This window comes from Perissodus microlepis, chromosome 17 (genome assembly GCF_051167445.1).
Source record: "Perissodus microlepis isolate ML-2025 ecotype Zambia chromosome 17, ASM5116744v1, whole genome shotgun sequence".
In the NCBI taxonomy this organism is placed as follows: domain Eukaryota; kingdom Metazoa; phylum Chordata; class Actinopteri; order Cichliformes; family Cichlidae; genus Perissodus; species Perissodus microlepis.
The window spans coordinates 13,504,525-13,522,826 of NC_140477.1; the positions used below are offsets into that span (position 1 = coordinate 13,504,525).

Here is an 18,302-nt window from a genome sequence, read left to right on the forward strand (position 1 = left end):
TAAGGATTTTAACAAGGGATTTTCCTGCTTTGACAAGTCGGGATGTTTGAAACTACTATTAATTAGCAAAGCAGCAAAATCCAATATGAAGATGTAAGTCTGACCTTTTATGGCATGCCATGGTCTTGCTGCTCCTTCACAATGTGTGTTGGTATTAGTATTCATTTATACACTGCTGGAGAACAACTATTATAAGGGTTCTTAAGTAGTTTAGATATGGACTTTATTGCACAGTAGTCATCAGAAATACCATAGTGCTATTTATCCACTGAAACTTCCAGAACCTTATTGATAACAATCTTATTTAAAATCCAACTAAACCAGTGAGACAAAGAAAACAAGTCAAGGCTAACAGTAACAGTGCATTCACCCATTGTACAAACTAAACACATACAGGAGCTTCCATTGTCGCTGGTGAACTGTTAAATCTTTCTTTTTGTTGTTATATATTTAGTGAACTTATATAAGAAAGTGTGTGCGTCTTTACCTTGGATGAGAGCAGTGATCTGCTGGGATTTTGGTGCAGGATGATCCCTCAGAATCTCCAGAGCCGTTCTTCCTTGGCTGTCTCTTAGATTGGTGTCGATCCCTGACACACAAACACACCCAAGAAAACGTGCATAAAATACAAGAAAAAGAGGGAAAAAGTCAACACCCATTACTTAGTCTAACAATACAGGACCTACTCAGGCTCGCTCATGATAATTCACCTTCACCGCAGATACACAGAACTAAACACATTCAAGCGCAGTATACAAAAATAAATATGAAGTCACACCACTCAGTCAGAAACACCAGTGAGCATTTTTTCCAAGATTATAACCCAAATGTTTTGTAGATGAATGCAAATTAGTCTCACACATACACATTCTTGCAATGCTAAGTCACAATCTCAGACAATGACACATAAAAAGACTGCATTCAAAGACTGATGCTGTCATGAACTGGCTGTGTGGAGGCAGATGAGGACCCAAACGCAAAACTCACGGAGACAGGAACTGAACTCAAAATCACTGCTTTATTGCAGGCCTTACAACGAAACAGAACTAAACTGGGAATACTAACAGAAGACCGAGGGAACACAGAAAGACACACAGGTTCGGGGAGGAGACATTGACGACGCAACACTGAACTGAGGGAGACATGCACATAAATACACAGAGGGTTAACGAGGGAAGTGGGAGCACACGGGAAACACAGCTGACACAGATAATCGTAACGAGACAGGGCAGGAGTGAACACAACATGACGCATACTGACGAGAGACTGTCAAAGTAAAACAGGAAGTACACAGAGGTTCAGACAGGAGGAGAGAGAGCGCAGACATAACGGGCTGGGGAAAACATTAAATGAAACACGAGGGGAAACGAGGGCTCACAGATACACAGAGGGGCAAACAAGGGGAAATCAAATAAGGAACAAAATACAAAAAGACATGAATACTAAGACTGCTGGGCCAACATGGCCCAGGATCATGACAGATGCACAATATCAAATAGGCCATATGTGAAAATAAATGTCGTTCCAATCGTTCTGCTGGGTACCATCAGAAATGTATCAAACTGTAATAAAAGGACATTTACACCTAAGTTAGCATTTCAGGTTTTTATTTTCCCTCCTTTTTCCTCCTTATTTCTCATGTGGTTTGTACATTTATGAATGAAGTCTATAATGTGATTAGTGCTTCAAGGAACTGTAGATGTAAAAAAAAAAACAGCTTCCCTGGCTTTTTTATTTATCAAAAATAACAAATGTGTTTAAAAGAAAAATGTATTATAATAATAACGGCTTGTTGTTTAATGCTCTTCATGTCCCAGAGTTGTGCTAAACTTAGCTTACTGTTTAATAGCATTCAGTTTTTATTTAGTTGTTCTTAACTTTCTATTTTTTAGCCTTTTTAGCCTTTATTTGATCGGTCAGTAAATAGCAGACCAGAAAGTAGCAGACACTCTAATGACTGGAGGCCCCGCCAAGCTCAGACGTTGCAATGCTCAGAGAAAGTACAGAAATAACCACATTTACCTACTCAACTTGAATGTCACATGATCCTTTTCTGTGATACTAAAGGTTATTTCTTTGGTCAAAAAATGACTGATGCTTACTTGATAAAGCAGTTACACCAACAAGCCATTCTCTACGCGTAGGCATAGAGGCCCATCCTACATCTCTACAGTAAACCCACCTACCGACAGGAAATATTTTTAGCTATATCGGGTTAGAGCTCAGTGACTCTGACAAGTACAGCCCTGCTTTGATCCAGGATGTTAATAAAATCAAGGCAAAAGGAACATGGCCACCCAGAGGAAATCCTGTAGGAAACAGGAAGTGCTGAAGGAAAGTAGGTGGAGGATGGCAATGATGTCAAAAGGACAACAGTGTCCAGGCTGTTTTAGTAAAAGTACTAACTATACCCACATGACTTCGAGCTACTAGTTAAGACAGGAGCTGTTCTACCTTCGGGAATCTTTTTCAGTCATTGCATAAGATGACATAAGACAACACATCCTAATTATGCAGTTGCAGAGAAACTGGCCAAAACAATAACAAAGCTTGAAGTGAGGAAGAATTTAGCAAACAGATGTTTGGAGTTCACCTGAGGGCAAACTGACTCACAATTTAGGGAAGGAGAGAGAAAACACAACAAAACAAAATTCCAAACATCTAGCCACAGGTTGAAAAAAAAAAAAAAAAGAGGGAGAAACAAGGGAAACACACATATAAGGAAACACGCACAGTTTTTGTTTAGCCGGGGTATATTTATAGACCCACCTGAGTCAAGCAGAAGGCGAACAACATCCATCTTCCCAAAGAGAGCTGCCTCATGGAGGGCACTGCCATTCTCGGTCTACAAGAGACAGAGATAGCATTTGTGTATTAATATTAAGTCACTTTAACAATTGAAAGTGGAGACAAAAATAGACATCAAAACCAGAAAGCACAAGAGGCGTTACAAAAAAATAAAAGGGAACTGGGATTAAAAGGGAGCAAAAAGGCAATATTTTCATTTGATACAATCTTTTTTTCCCCCCCTCGCTGGCAGTTAAATGAAAGAGATTCAGAGAGATTAAAACAAGTTACATTCCCTCGCCTCCAAACAGTGCGAGGCCACAGCGATTTCAAACCATTACACAAGCAGCAGGCGCCTGTGTGGAAACGTCCGACTTTCACCTCACCCTACGCTGGCCCGTATCAGCCTCCAGTCCAACTAATAGAGATATTACAGATATGACGCAACACACTGAAACCAGCACGGGGATGGTGCCAGTAAGTGTCTCATCCCGTATCAGCAGTGATGAGAGAGACGATTATTCTGACAAGGATACATTTAAAAAGTCCAACAACATAAAGAACAGCTGTTTAATCACACAGCCTGAGGGTGAACAGGACCAAAATAGCTAGACTTAAAGACACTAGGTGTAGAATTTTTATGTTACAACATCTTTTGCTGATGCTAATGACTGATATCCTAGGATGTGGAAACACACACATCAGAATGTTTTCCATACCAGCGGGCAGAGTAAGCAGAGTAAGCAGCTCAAGAACAAACAGCCTCCAAACAGTTCCATCGAGCACTTAAAGCCTCCTCCACTAAAGCTCCACCCCACAGCCAACAAGATCCAATATTCACTATCAACATGCCAGACACTAGTACATCCACACAGGGTCTTTTTATAACAGATTCCCTTCCTGACAAAACCCAACAGATTTTTTTATTTAACTAAAGTCAAATCTATTTTAAATAACCTAAAGTTAAAATTTATTGGAGGGCCAGTATTGGGCTGATATTATTGGCCAATATTTGGTACTTGTTAATATATCAGTAATGGCATTTATTAAGGCACTCTGCTGTTGGAAACACACGTACACTACAACTAGCTCCATCCTCCATGCTTCTCATGAAAAAGCGACAAATTGTCAGTGCTTGGGAGGAAGCGAAGTGTGGCTATATGTGGACAAGTTTTACATTTGATACCAAGGAAAACAGGATGCTTTGTTAACCATGTTGAGCAACTCTCAAGGGTAATAAAACAACAACCTTTTACATTTTATTCTACTATAACCTTATAATATTTAGTCGATTAAAACTAAAATAATTTAGATACCTAAATTCTAACTAAAACTAAATAACTTTTTAGTCAAAGGACTATGACTAAAAAGTCGGATCTATAAATTGTCCTAAAAAGGTCCTACGTTGGTCGGACTCTACCAAATAGCGTGCAGTGAATTTGTCCACTGTATTTCTGCTTCAGTCAATTGTTTCCATACAATCAGAATAATTAGCAAAAATAAGCTACAAAAATAGATCAGGTCAATAGGTAGGGACGCTATTACTATTTTAGTGATGTTCAACATCATTCAGCTACTTGAGACTCACATCCTGCAGTCCAGTTGACTCATTCTGCACATGAGATGAGCAGCAAGCTGGAGGGCCACTCCAACCAGAACCAACGGGAGGTAATGAACTGCTACTGCTATGCCTACCTCAGCAAGGACTATTAGGTGCAGCTGGGAAGACTTATACACACACCCCGCTAATAAAGCCAAAAACACAACGTATATATAAGGGAAACGCTGTAACTAGTTTTACTTTGATGAAGTTACTGCTATATAGCTTAACAGGACATCATGATCCTGAAGGTCTTTCTGGAACATTAAACATACTAATCTGTGCATGTTGCTGGAAGCAATAGAGCCCATCGAGGATACTAAGGACTTCAACATACACAAAGACACGTGTCTCACACTCGCAGCCACACACACACACACACACACATGCTGAACACGTTGCATCCTTCATAGCTGGCTTCCTGGCAACACAGATGAAACCCTGGACTGAATAGAAGTCCCAGCCGTAATGAAGACAAATTATCTGGACGACAGCCGACACTGCCAGGAAATTCTGCTCGACGCAACACTACACCACATCAGTGTGATCGTCTTCTGCAGGGAATACTCAACTTTTTCCGTTTCCCCTGACACAAAGGTGTTATCGCCACAGAGAAGGGATTGATGGAAAAATGAAGCTATAACGCCATATGCGACAGCTCCTCTGTCTTTTAAAAGTTCAAAAGGTCAAAGGCCCAGATCTCTCGGAAAAATCCTGCAGGTGTGAATCCAAAGTGGAAACAAATGAAATGTCAAATTTGTAGCGCCTGCGAGTTTATCACAATGTGGATGTCTCCCCTGCAAAACGAAATCTCTGCCCTCATGCATGAAAGTGGAGGTTGTATCTCAGGAAGAGATCCACCCCCTATTCTAGTACACACATCTTGCCCTCCTGAACCTCCTTTACCACTTCCTGTCCTGTTTCCCATAGTGATTATGCAGTGATGTCATGAGGAAACAAGGAAGGCAGTTCTTACTCCGAGTTTCCTGGAATTGAAAGGCAGATGAATCGGTTTAACGACAGCACGCAGAAATGTAGCACTCACTGTTCATGATGGGACGACGAGGTAAATGTCTGAATGTGAATCCTCACATCATCCCTCTTACTTATGCTTGACAAAAAAATAGGACTCTATATTAATCAAAACAGCTGCACTGCAGGAAATAATGACCTAAAGCATATTTTTGTGCTAGACAGTGTTGGAAATAGCAGTCAGCTGTGTTTGTGAACAAAGATGTGTGTATCTATACTAAACTTTTGCCCTGTGTTGGCTATAGGTCACTCAGTGGCACGTTCCTCCATACTGTAGGGATTTCCCCTCATTATTATGGGAACAGACAGAGGATGAAAGAGTGTGTGAGAGCAAGAGAAAAAGAGAGAAGAAAAGAGAGAAAGTGCGCAGCATGTATAAATTATTCATTCTCACTCACACAGACCTATATGGCATGACTCCAATTACTGACCTGTACACACACGCTCTCTCTTTTACACACACACACACATGCACAATTTGCTTTCCATTCTTGGAATGCCATCTGTGAGTCACCCACAGCATCCACTCTGCACCGTCAACATTCTAGTACAGTTCTGACAGTGCGGCCTTGCAGAAAATACAGAGAGAAAGAACGAGCGAGGCAAGAGGAGGGGAAATGGAGAAGAGCGGAAAGCAGGTGGGGAAAAGAGGACAACTCGACACTCGCTGTGTTTCTCACCGTAGTGGCATTAAAAAAGCCTTTGCTCTTCAGGGAAGCCATTAAGTCTGCTTGTTTACCTGATGTTATTGCAACTGAACATCAAATGCAAACAGCCACATGGGGCTTTTACAAAAACAAAAACTGTATATTAAAGGGAGTAAGGTCCGAAAAGTGTAGCCAATGCTGTGGAATCATTATTGCTATATCCATCTTTTACGTGCAGTCTATGAGTAAAACCAGGAGAGTCCAAATACCGTGCAACACGGAGATTAAATGAAAATCCAATTTAACAGAAATGCCTACCATTACAGTCGAGCAGTGTTTGACCCCTGTTCCAGGTCAGGTGACATGTGTAGGCTCACTCTAATTGACTATCAAGTTTAACCAACCAAAGAGCCAATTTTACTCGCCAAGTGTGCAACAGCTACTCTCATCCAACGTATGATAATGATAGCTAATAGAGCAAAAGAGAACTTGATGCCTCTATGCATTATTTTCAGCAACAGACACGAGCGGAGCAAAAGTCAAGGGTAAACTGAGGAGACGATTTGAGATATCAGACTTGCAGTGCTCTTGATCAGTAGGTAGAGAGGAAAAGTAAGAAAAGGGGAGAGCGGAGGATTTGCAGACGTGTGAAGAGAGGTGAGGCAAATCAAAGGCGTGTAGTGTTCATCTGCTCTAGACACATGGAGCCTCAGGCCAAATCCCTGCAGAGAAACACAGCCCTGCTCTTCAGATCTGAGCAGGCATGCACACATTCGGGCATAAACAGACACCGCAGCGTGTAACAAGGACAGAAGGCAGAGAAGATAGGTGCAGTGCCACTGAGTCATGCATATCCTCACTCTGAGAGCCTCACAGTGATTCTCATATCCAAGAGGTCAAACTGTTTTCATCCTTCCAGATATGGAATCCACACAGACACACATCCACGTCCGTGTCCATCAAATTCTTCTTTGCTACACATTCTAATGGACGCTGTCACAGTACGGCAAAAAAGCTCATATTTGTCTTGTAGTCGCAGACCCTCCTCCATCCACATGTTATTTATACTGTATATAAACTGTACTTTACACAGCCAAAAAAAAGGGAGAACGTAGCATCTGTTACGCCATATGTCTCAGCAGTGAATGATAATAGAGTCAGATCAGATTTTGGCAGCAGCAGAAGTTAACTTCTAGAGTCTCTCAGATCCACATAGCAACAGCTACATGTTTTAGATCCATAAAAGCTTCTGGGGCACTGAAGGAAATTTCCTATAAAGGCTTTGAAGGATTGTTTTGTCGCATGTGTGTACAAACTCTGATCGATCCCTGTTTCTATAGCTTCTAAGCAGAAATGTCCCTTGATTAAGAATCAGCAGCTTTAGGGGGCTTTAGATTCTGACTGAGCTCTGAATCTCCTGGAGCTGCTTTTCGGCTTCAATTCTTCAATCCAACAGAACCAACTCCAGTAAAGAAGCGTGAAACAACAACATCCAACACTGTAAATCTGAATTTAGAGCATTTTTAAATAAAAACTTTCAGTTTTATCGTTGCAATCATTTAGTAAATCAGCGTTTCTTTTTCATGTAGAGATGTATTATTGAAATTGTGCATTACTTTCTTATTTTAAGACACCTCAGGGATTAAATGTGTAGTTACTGATACTGACAGAAAAGTGGCATTTCACTAGTACAGCCTACGTAAGATCAAAGTGGGCTCTATATGCCATTTAATGTAAAATGAGTTTCACATAGCGGTTTAGACCTCTGTCTTGTTTAAAAGCTCGTACCTGGACATTGTTTGCAGTGAAGTAATATTTCTGGTGAAAATGTTGAATTAAAAAAAAGTTAATTTGTTTAATAAAATATAGAAATACAAAATATGGACTTAAAAGTGGCTAATCCCAGTAAATTATATCCATACGGTGTCTGATGTTTATCTCCGGTCAGGTGATATTGGCAGCAGAATAAGCATCAGCACTCCTCCTCAGGCATCCAAAGACCTCCATGCCATTTAAGATACAGCGCATGCAGTAAGTTCTGGGTCTACCCTGGGGTCTTTTAACAGCTGGCCACACCTGGAAAGACTCCAAAAGGTACTCAAAAGGCCTCCTGAGCTGCTGCCCGAACCACTTCAGCTGGCTCCTTTCCATACAAAAGAGCAACTCCTGGTTAGTGTAATCTCTGCCAAAAATCTCATAAGCCTTGTTCTAAACTACACATTGTAAAAGGGAAATGAACTTTAGCTGCAAAGTATGCGTAATCTCATTCTTTTAGTCATCCATAAGCACGGCTTGGAACATAGAACAAGTCGTAGATCCTAAGCCTTGTCTTCAGTCCACATTCTCTCCTCAAAAAAACAATCCAATTAATGCTGACTTTGCAGGACTTCAGAACAAATACAACTGTTTACCAGCTGTTTTAATGAATAATGAATTTAACCTGGTTCTAAACTACACAACGTCTGTCACAATGGCTTGCACATTAGACACCAAAACCCCCAAGCCAGCATATAATGAGTGATGACCTTATAATAAGCTGTGAGATGTGAGAAGTATCTATAGTTGGTCAGCAGGTAGCTGCAGCAGTTAGCACTGTTGCCACCTGAGAACAGCTGACAGCTGGGACAGGCTCTTGGATAAGTAGTTAAGAAGATGAATGGATCTATAGTTGGACAAGGAATGAACAAACAATCACAAGCGGTTTTATATTTTGAAATAACAGCGCCATTATTGGTACACATTGATGATCTGTCCAGATAAAAAACTAATAAGCCCACTAAGCCAATGATCAGCTGTGATGTTCCTCTGTGCCGGGTCAAAATAAAGCTTGTGGTGTGAGCAATCCAGTAATAAGTCCAAAGCGAACCGTTAATACAGTAAAGGGCTATATTTCTACATTTAAGACAAGTCATCAAAGTCAAACAGTTCAGCTTTTCTCCAGAGAAAGACAACAGTGCTCAAGAAATCAGCAAAGCGTGGCTGCATTTTGACAAGACTTCACAAAAGCAAATGGTCCAGAAAGGGTCGGGACTAAGTTGTATTTGAATCGCCCAGACAACTCAGAATACACAAAAAGACAAAATATAAAGGTGAGAAGAGCGGAGAGGTCCAAACATCGCATCAGAAAACGAGCAGTAAGGAAGCTCCACATATTGTAACCGACACCGCGTTTCCCTTTCCTCTAATGAAAATATAAAGAGGTGTGTAAAAGGAGGGCCCTCTCTGGAACACCCTGTCCTCGTTCTTCTTCTTTCTTTCGCTCTTACAGTCTGTTCTCCCAAATAATTATACATCCTTCCCCACCACCAAACCATAGGACCCATGTACCACATAAATATACATACATACAGTATATGCTCTCTGATCAGATGAAGGAAGCACATAGATTCAAAAGAAGAATCTTCCCAGCATCCATGCATGTGGTAATCTGCATATGTAAAAATAAAAACTTCTATTTTCTTTTATTAAATCAGAAAACTGCAAGATGACAGGAGGAAGGATATTTTGAAAGATTTAGCAAAAGGCTAAATAATTTTTCAAGTTTTGTAAAAAAAAAATTTTTTATTTTAATCCAATCTATATCAGATAATAGGAACAAAATGTTAAACTCAAGTACCTACCAGGCAAACATATCTTGTCTTACATGTTTCAGTTGCTGTAAATATATATCACTTTCAAAGTAAACACCTCTGAAGTACAAGATTTCTCATTTTCTTACTGACTGGAGCACAATAAGAAGGCGCTGTTATTGTTTAGTGACTCATTAGAATTCGCTAATCCCAAAGTGTGTCCAGCTGTCCATTTTAACAGCGTACAACAAATTCGGGAGATTAAGTTTAAAAAGGAATGTGGTGGTGCCTTCTTACCACGCAGTTTACGTCCATGCCGGCCTCAAGCAGAGTCTGGATGGTGCTGTGGTGTCCGTTGCGGGCAGCCAGGTGAAGCGGAGTGTGTAGCCGAGTGTGACTGGTCATGAGATTGGGGTGGGCACTCACCAACATGCGCACCACCTGCCCACAAAAAACACAGCCACACGTTAATGACAAAAACAGCAAACATATAAAAACTAGGCCACTTGTCACCTTCTTACACCTGCTAAAAGCTAAATTGCACCAAACACAAATTTCAAAGTGAAGGTCAAAGGAAGGCCTTGCTTCATTTTGTAGCCATGTTAGCAGGATTAAAATCCAAAGCAGCCTCCTTGGACCTTTTATTAATAAATAAAGCAATTATATTATTTGTCATCCACAATTAGTGCACATCGGGCTTGTGTGGTTGGGTGTGGTCATTTAAAACAAGGCTTTGCATATCACAGCACATACAGGTCTTTTCTCTGTAAACCCAACAGATGATTGAGTGGGAAAATCGCAGTAGATCACTAGTTTGTGAAATATTAATAGACCCAGTCTGCAGAAACACTCATGCCCCATCCAATCATGCACCTTGGTTTCACATCATCCACTCGTCATTGGATCATCAACTGGAGAGGATGCTTGACGATGAGTTAGTGATGCTGTCCAGAACAAGCCTGACTTAAAGTGTGATAATACTTTCCAAAAAGTTGATTCTGTTTATCTGGACGTAGCGTTTTGTGGGAGAAACGTTTCGTCACTCATCCAAGTGTCTTCTTCAGTCTCAGCTGACTGCAGGTTTCCCCAATCTTATAAACAGTACATTTGCATAATGACTGAAACCAGCCCACTGAAGGAACAATGGGCTGGGAGGTCAGTTCTTTAATCTTAATTATGCAAGTTCTCATGACCATTGATCAACAACCACTGACCAAAACCCACTGATCAAAGACCACTGATCAATGGTCATGAGTGCCATTCACAGAGAGTTGGGGAATGGCTGCCATCACAGCATTGTAAGATGGTGACAGATGTACCCTTAGGCCCCCTCCTCGATTCAGAGATGATCTTTCCCTTTTCACGTAAATGGCCTCCTTGACTCCGCGCTCAAACCAGAGTTCCTCCCTGCTCAGGTTGTGTACATCCTCATGCTTGAAAGAGTATCCACTGGCCTGTAGGTGTAAATAGACTGCAGAGTCCTGGCCTGACGAGGTAGCTCTTCTGTGTTGTGCCATCCGCTTCGCCAGAGGTTGTTTGGTTTCCCCGATGTATAAATCCTGGCAATCCTCCTGGCACTTAACAGCGTACACTATGTTACTCTGTTTGTGTCGGGGGACCCGATCCTTGGGGTGGACCAGTTTTTGGCGCAGCGTGTTTTGGGGTTTAAAAGCCACAGAGACCCGGTGTTTCGAAAAAATGCGTCTCAACTGCTCCGATACTCCTGACACGTATGGGATCACTACAGGTTTTCGCTTGGGCAGCGGTTGTCCTTCTCTCCTGGATTGGCTGGAGCTTTCTTTAGGTGTCTTTCCAGCTTTGACAAAAGTCCAGCTGGGATAACCACATTTACTCAGGGCCTTCTTGATGTGCCGTTCTTCTGCCTCCCTGGCCGCTGTGTCAGTGGGGATGGTGTTCGCTCTGTGTTGTAGCGTCCTAATGACACCTAGTTTGTGCTCCAGTGGATGATGAGAGTCAAACCTTAAATACTGATCCGTATGCGTAGGTTTACGGTACACGTCAGCTTTTAGTGCTTGTTGATCAATGGTCATGAGAATTTGCATAATTAAGATTAAGGAACTGACCTCCCAGCCCATTGTTCCTTCAGTGGGCTGGTTTCAGTCATTATGCAAATGTGCTGTTTATAAGATTGGGGAAACCTGCAGTCAGCTGAGACTAAAGAAGTCACTTGGATGAGTGACGAAACGTTTCTCCCACAAAATGCTACGTCCAGATGAACAGAATCAACTTTTTGGAGATTTATTTTCCTGGATGATTGAGAATGCATCAAGATGTGATAATACTTGTACTTTGGACTGCTTTATAAGTTTCTTCCTTAAAACAAGTCACAAATTTAAAATGTTCTATTAAGTTGTTTAAACCTGCTACCAGCAGCTGTCATTTTAGAAGACAAAATCAACAGTCCAGAAATGAGAAGTCTGCTTTAGTATCACCAAACTTTCTGTAAAATTTCTTTGCAAAATTCAAAATCATAAATTCAAGCTTGCAGTTCCTGATCTGCTTGACTAAGTGGGATGCTAAGTAAACACTGAAGATGGATTATCAGCAGGTATTTTTACCTTTTTCAACCAATCGTGAAAGAAAATATCCTTTAAAACTCCTAAGGTAAGAGGCTCCTGTGCTTTTAACTGATAGTGAATGACGTTTGTTTAATAACTCAGCTCGCCAACAGGCAGTTCTCTCGAAAGCTTCCTCCCTTTAATGTGCATCTTTGCGCGTGTGTGTGTAGTAAACTTTTGCCCTGTGTTAGTTACATCTCCATGCAGCAGGAGCTTCCACCACAGGGATTTCCCTTCATTATTATGCAGAGAAAGGAGAGGAGAGAGAACTACCGTGCTGCCTTTATAAATTATTCATTCACTCAGACAAACCTGTATGGCTTGACTGCAATTACTCACCACCTTAGCAGAAAGAATGTGTGATTGCATTTGAACATCAGCAGGCACACGCCTCTGTGTGGGATTGTGCTCGCATGTGCACGCTTTTTGTCACACTTCTTTGTGTCTGCCTTTCTGTGGAGTAAAGGCGATATTTGAGGGTTTTTTCCCCCAACACATATATATCAGTTAAATTGAATTAGCAGTAGAGGTATGGAAGGTCTGATGTCTTTGCCCTGTTAATTCTTCACCTGCTGCTTCCCTTTACCTGCCAGTGAGGAGCTTGGACAGGATACACAGTGCACGAACAGGTTAAAACAGCAGTCCCCAACCTTTTTTGCGCCACGGACCGGTTTATGCCCGACAATATTTTCACAGACCGGCCTTTAAGGTGTCGCGGATATATACAACAAAATAAAACTAGTACCGGTACCGAAAAAAAGAAAATTTATTCATAACACACGTGAAAAGACCCAGGAAAACCGAGTTAACGATAAAAACGATAACAAAATAATGCTGAAAACCGATAAAAACCCTGAAAACCATACATTTCACACCTGAGCCTCAACTCTCGCGGCCCGGTTACAAACGACTCACGGACCGGTACCAGTCCGAGGCCCGGGGGTTGGGGACCGCTGGGTTAAAATACAGTAAATCATCCACATATCAGCCTCCTAACCAGTAATCAACAAAAGCATGACCTAGACTGAGAAACCAGTGTGTATCTTTGGGGGAGAGGATGCTCTTCAAAAATCTTTACAAGAACAAATACCTGCATTTAACCGCGCTTTCTTTTAATTACGATCCCTTCTGCTGCCTTTTGAGCAAAGTACTCTGTAAATAAAACACAGCTAATTTATTCTTCACCCCAAATTGCAGAGGATTTGTGCCTCCTGTCAGCTACATTAAAAGCTCAGCTAATTATATTTTTTTACCCATTTTGTCACTTTGAAATTTTTTTTTTATTAATGACATTGGAGTTTCAATTCAATTTTAATTGCAAATTAAACTGATTAGGGAGCAGATGTTTGTATCACATTCTTATGCATGGAGTGCCACCTAAGTCCTCTATATCGAGCGGCTTTTATGGAAATTAAAGCTTCTCCAATGTAGAAAAGGTCAAAACCTAAACAGGTTGAGGTATGCTTTTATATCTGTTTTGACTTCAAGGCGTTGCATGCTCATTATTCAGGAGAAGATGCATCTGTTAAGTAAATATTAAAGTGCTGGGAAATCAAGGTGATGACGTTTTAACCATTTATGTCTATATTTTATAGACACACCTACATACACATACATACACATATACATATATACATACATAAATATATAAATATGCATGTATATATACACATATATGTATGTATATATATATTAAAAAAAATAAATTCCCCACTCGCCCCTGTGGGCGGTCAATCCTTCAAGCTCGGGTCCTCTACCAGAGGCCTGGGAGCTTGAGGGTCCTGCGCAGTATCTTAGCTGTTCCTAGGACTGCGCTCTTCTGGACAGAGATCTCCGCTGTTGTTCCCGGGATCTGCTGGAGCTGCATCTAGTGCTCCGATTACCACTGGGACCACCGTCACCTTCACCGTCCACATCTTCTCGAGCTCTTCTCTGAGCCCTTGGTCGCCGTCATTGTGGAAGTGTGTGTGATGTACATGTCTCTGTCTGCAATGTGTGTGGGTTCCTGTCTGTACTGTAGGAGTGTGTGTGTGTGTGGGTCATGTCAAGTGTCATGAGTGTGCGCTTTGTAGGTGTCAAGTGTGTTTTGTGCCGGGGGTTTACGCTCTCCTCCTTAGTTCTACTTTTCTAGTCTATACTTATCCAAGGTAGGTTAGACTGTTCTTCACGCTGCCCTTTTGCCCCCCTCTTATCTAATGCAACTTCTGTACTATTTCTTAGTATCTCGTCTGTGCATCTTCTTCCTGTAATGTTGCTTCAACTATTCTTGCTCCTAAGGTCACACAGAGGCCTGCTTAAAAGTATAATGTTTGAACAGTATAATGCTAAAAAGAATAATGCTAAAAAGCTATATAATGTTATATAATTCCACAGTTTTCATGTGAAGTATGACCCTGATGGTAAGCGCGTCATGGACAAAAGTAAAGCAGTATGTCGGATGTGCCACGCAATGCTCAGTTGCATTGGTGGGAACTAGTGCGTTAGCGCAGTTAGCTCGTTAACGTGTTGTAACTTGTTAAGGTAGATTTGCTGCGTTATGGCGTTAACGTCATTTTAACAAGATTAACGCTAACAGCACTAGTGGGAACACCACGAATATGACTGCACATTTACGCCGACATCATCCTAGTGCAAAGACAAGTGGAAGCAGACAAAAACAACAAGCATGCATGCTACAAACTTTACCCGAGTCATTTACACAGCTGTTAGCACATGATTCTCCTTATGGGGACCTGATATGTTTAATATGCTGCTGAGAATATAGCCCAGAAGAAGCGTATAGTATAGCTTTTATTTTGGAAAGAGACATTTCTCTGTAATAAACTCTCTTTTCCAAAGATGAGTGATTTCTCGATCAGATAGATTTTTTTTTTCTTGTTTCAGCAACATTAAATCTAAAAACTGTACTTTTGAGTTAAAATATATATTTATAATTTTAATAAATGACAAATTAAAAAGGCATGAACATTTTTTTGTATCGAAAAAATATCGAACCGTGACACCAAAGTATCGAACCGAACCGTGAATTTTGTGTATCGTTGCACCCCTAATATATATATATATATATATATATATATATATATATATATATATATATATATATATATATATATATATATATATATATACATAGATATATTATTATGGAAATGCTTGGACCTTTTCTATCTAACAGTTCCAACTGTCTTGTATTGTATGTTGGATTAAAAAAAAATCCCTTTGTCTTTGAAATCTTTTATTCTGAAATTACACTCATCAGCCACTTTATTAGTTACATCTTGCTGGTACTGAGTTGGACACCCTTTTGCCTTCAGAACTGCAGTAACTCTTCAACGCACAGATTCAACGCGGTGAAGGAAACATTCCTTACCTCTGACATCAACAAGACATTTTAACCCAGAACTGCTGTTCACTAGATATTTTCTCCTTTTCTACTCTGGAGGGGGTTGTGTTGGAAAATCCCAGCAGATCAGCAGTTTCTGAAATACTCAGGCCAGCCCATCAGGCACCAACAACCATGTCACATTCAAAGACTTTAAAATCACTTCTGATGCTCAGTTTGAACTTCAGCAGGTCGTCTTGCTACGTGGCTAAATGCACTGAGTTGACTTATTGGCTCAAACTAAAACTAAAAGATTCAAAGCAGTGCTTCCCTTCTCGTTTTTCTTAGCGTCAAGTAATGATGTTTTCATTGATCAGATATTCTCACAGACCTGCAGTCGGCCGTACAGTGCTGCCAAGTCTAGAGGACTCTCCTGTCGGCTGTTTCTCATGGTGGGGTCAGTCAGCTCCTGCAGCAGTACTGAAACCACCTCAGAATGTCCATACTGGGCTGCACAGTGGAGTGCAGTTTCCTTCTCATGGTTCTGTGGAAGAACACAAAAAAAATGGATATTGAAAAGAGTGAAGTTGAGGGAAGGTGGGGGGTAGTGAACTTAGGAATTATTGGAATAATAAAGAGTCAGAGACACGAAGTGAAGTGAGCCATAGAAACATGGCGAGATCCAGGGAAGTGATGAGAAAGGTGATGAAATTTTGAGAGAGATAAGGTTAGGAAAATGGAATGTAAGTTTGATTGCAATATAAGATATAAGAAGGTGGTGATTTATAAGTAGGGCACATGTGGGTGAAGCGATTGAGATATAAGGGAAGAGAGGAAGGAGGAGGAAGGAGCAGTTAGCTTTATTTATTGGCCCAGTGATATGGGGAAGCTACATTTCACTGCAGAGATTTCTGCTACACATATGAAACACATATCTCAAGTACTATATCATTCTGCATGTACAAATTCCAAAAGGCTATCAGGATTGAGAGACCTGCTAGGAGAAATCTATGGTGTCCTGTCTGTGTAACAGAAGCAACGGTAACTCACTGTGCCTTTCAATGATTAAACGCATTATACGCTGTTATGTACTTGGATGTTTTTAGCTTTATATCACCTCACTGCCAATTAATCAAGCTCCACTGTTAATACACATTTTAAAAATCCTTAATGCATCACATTTCTCACCTCAAAACATTTACTTCCGTAAAAGAATTTCTCAAAATGTTCCCTCAGTTAATTACACTTTGCCTCATCATGTATTTTGGCCATCAAATGTGATCTGATTAAAGTAGATGCAAATATGTAGGTAAGTGTTTTAAAAAGCATCTGGATTTGATTTGGATATGAAATAACTAAAATGGGGCCTCAGTTCATGTGCGCCGTTAGGATACATTCATTAGCACATTTGTTTGTCAGACGGCATGCTCAGTTTTGCGGGGGGGGGTTCTTAGATAACACTGTGCAAGCTTTTTGTTTGTTTGTTTGTTCTGGATTCCTGAACATTCCTGTCAAGAGAGAAAAAGGCAATGTTTGGAATTCCAGTCTTGAATTGCACTGATTGACTGGGTAGGAAACAAAATAAGCCGACTTCCAGTGTTCTCAACCCGGGCTGATGACCGGCAAGGGCCCGCCACAAGCCAGCAACCTCGGGATGAGCAGTTACGAGAAATAATATATAAAAAGCATCAATGTCTCTTTTTCTGGTAAATTTATTATCGCACTGGAAAATGTATCTGACAGTAGCTGACATTTTGTTTTGGTATATAAGTCTACTGCACCTGCTTTTGTTTGACAAGATTTAATATGTGAGGTAAAGGTGGGTGAACAGCAACTTACTGTTAGTTCAACATTTGTACCCCTTTCCAGTAGCAGATCACTGTTTACAGTTTAAGTCAGAGAAGATCCTGTAACTTACTGCAGTTTGTGGGAAATTGTCAAGTTTAATCATCTCTGTTATGAAAACAATGGTTTGCATTGAAAAAAGTTTATTTCTATTCGCATATGCTGCGAAATCAGAATCCGGAAAAATAGTATCAGCAAATCACACACACACAAAATAATAATAATTTGGTTTTATCTCAGTACAGCATACAAATGTATATATGTTTTGTCTACTTTTGCTTATCTTGACACTTTTGAATGTAACTGAATTAAAAATATGATTATATATATATATATATATATATATATATATATATATATATATATATATATATATATATATAATGTGACATTACTATACTGTAAAACATTAGTATCATCAGTATGTCCTGTTGCCTGTTTACACATTATTCAGATACCTGATTAAGTCTGGCTATTGTGTTATTTTTAGCTCAGGCTTGGGTATGAAGGATTTGTGTTTTTGAAACTAAACCATAAAATATGGGTGCCATAAAACCAAAAAATAGAAAAAAATAGAAAAGCAACTAAACATATGTAAAGTTCATCACTACAGGTGAGTCCTCACATGCAAACAGGCATATATTCAAAATTTCAAGAGCTTCTATCTAGGAACTATGAAAGAAATCATTTTGATTTATGATCCATTTGGAAAGGTGGAAGAAAATGAGGCCAGCTGTAAGTCCTCCAGACATATAGGGATGCAGGTTCATTTACACCAGACAGTGTTCTTTTCAACACTTCAACCATGGGATCACAGGAGTTTCTCATGTGTTCTGTTCTGGGAGAATGCGGCCGTTTCCTTGCTGGCTAGGGGCCCCTGTCAGACCCTGAACCCTTGGTAGTTGGGAGTCCCTTAGGGTT

The 18,302-nt window shown here is 40.4% G+C and overlaps 1 protein-coding gene across 6 annotated transcripts in view; it reads right to left on the reverse strand.

Annotated features, from left to right (window-relative positions):
• Positions 1 to 18,302, reverse strand: part of anks1b (ankyrin repeat and sterile alpha motif domain containing 1B) — a 278,541-nt gene that overhangs the window by 173,048 nt on the left and 87,191 nt on the right. For 5 of the 6 annotated variants that reach the window (XM_084911141.1, XM_084911142.1, XM_084911145.1 and 2 more), the window contains exons 4-7: positions 15,928 to 16,080; positions 9,933 to 10,076; positions 2,770 to 2,845; positions 488 to 589 (exon numbers count right to left, since the gene is read on the reverse strand). In XM_084911141.1, coding sequence (XP_084767267.1) covers positions 488 to 589; positions 2,770 to 2,845; positions 9,933 to 10,076; positions 15,928 to 16,080 — 475 coding nt within the window. Of the gene's footprint in view, positions 1 to 487; positions 590 to 2,769; positions 2,846 to 4,959; positions 5,170 to 9,932; positions 10,077 to 15,927; positions 16,081 to 18,302 lie in introns of those variants that run through there. The other variant, XM_084911147.1, reaches the window with a different exon arrangement.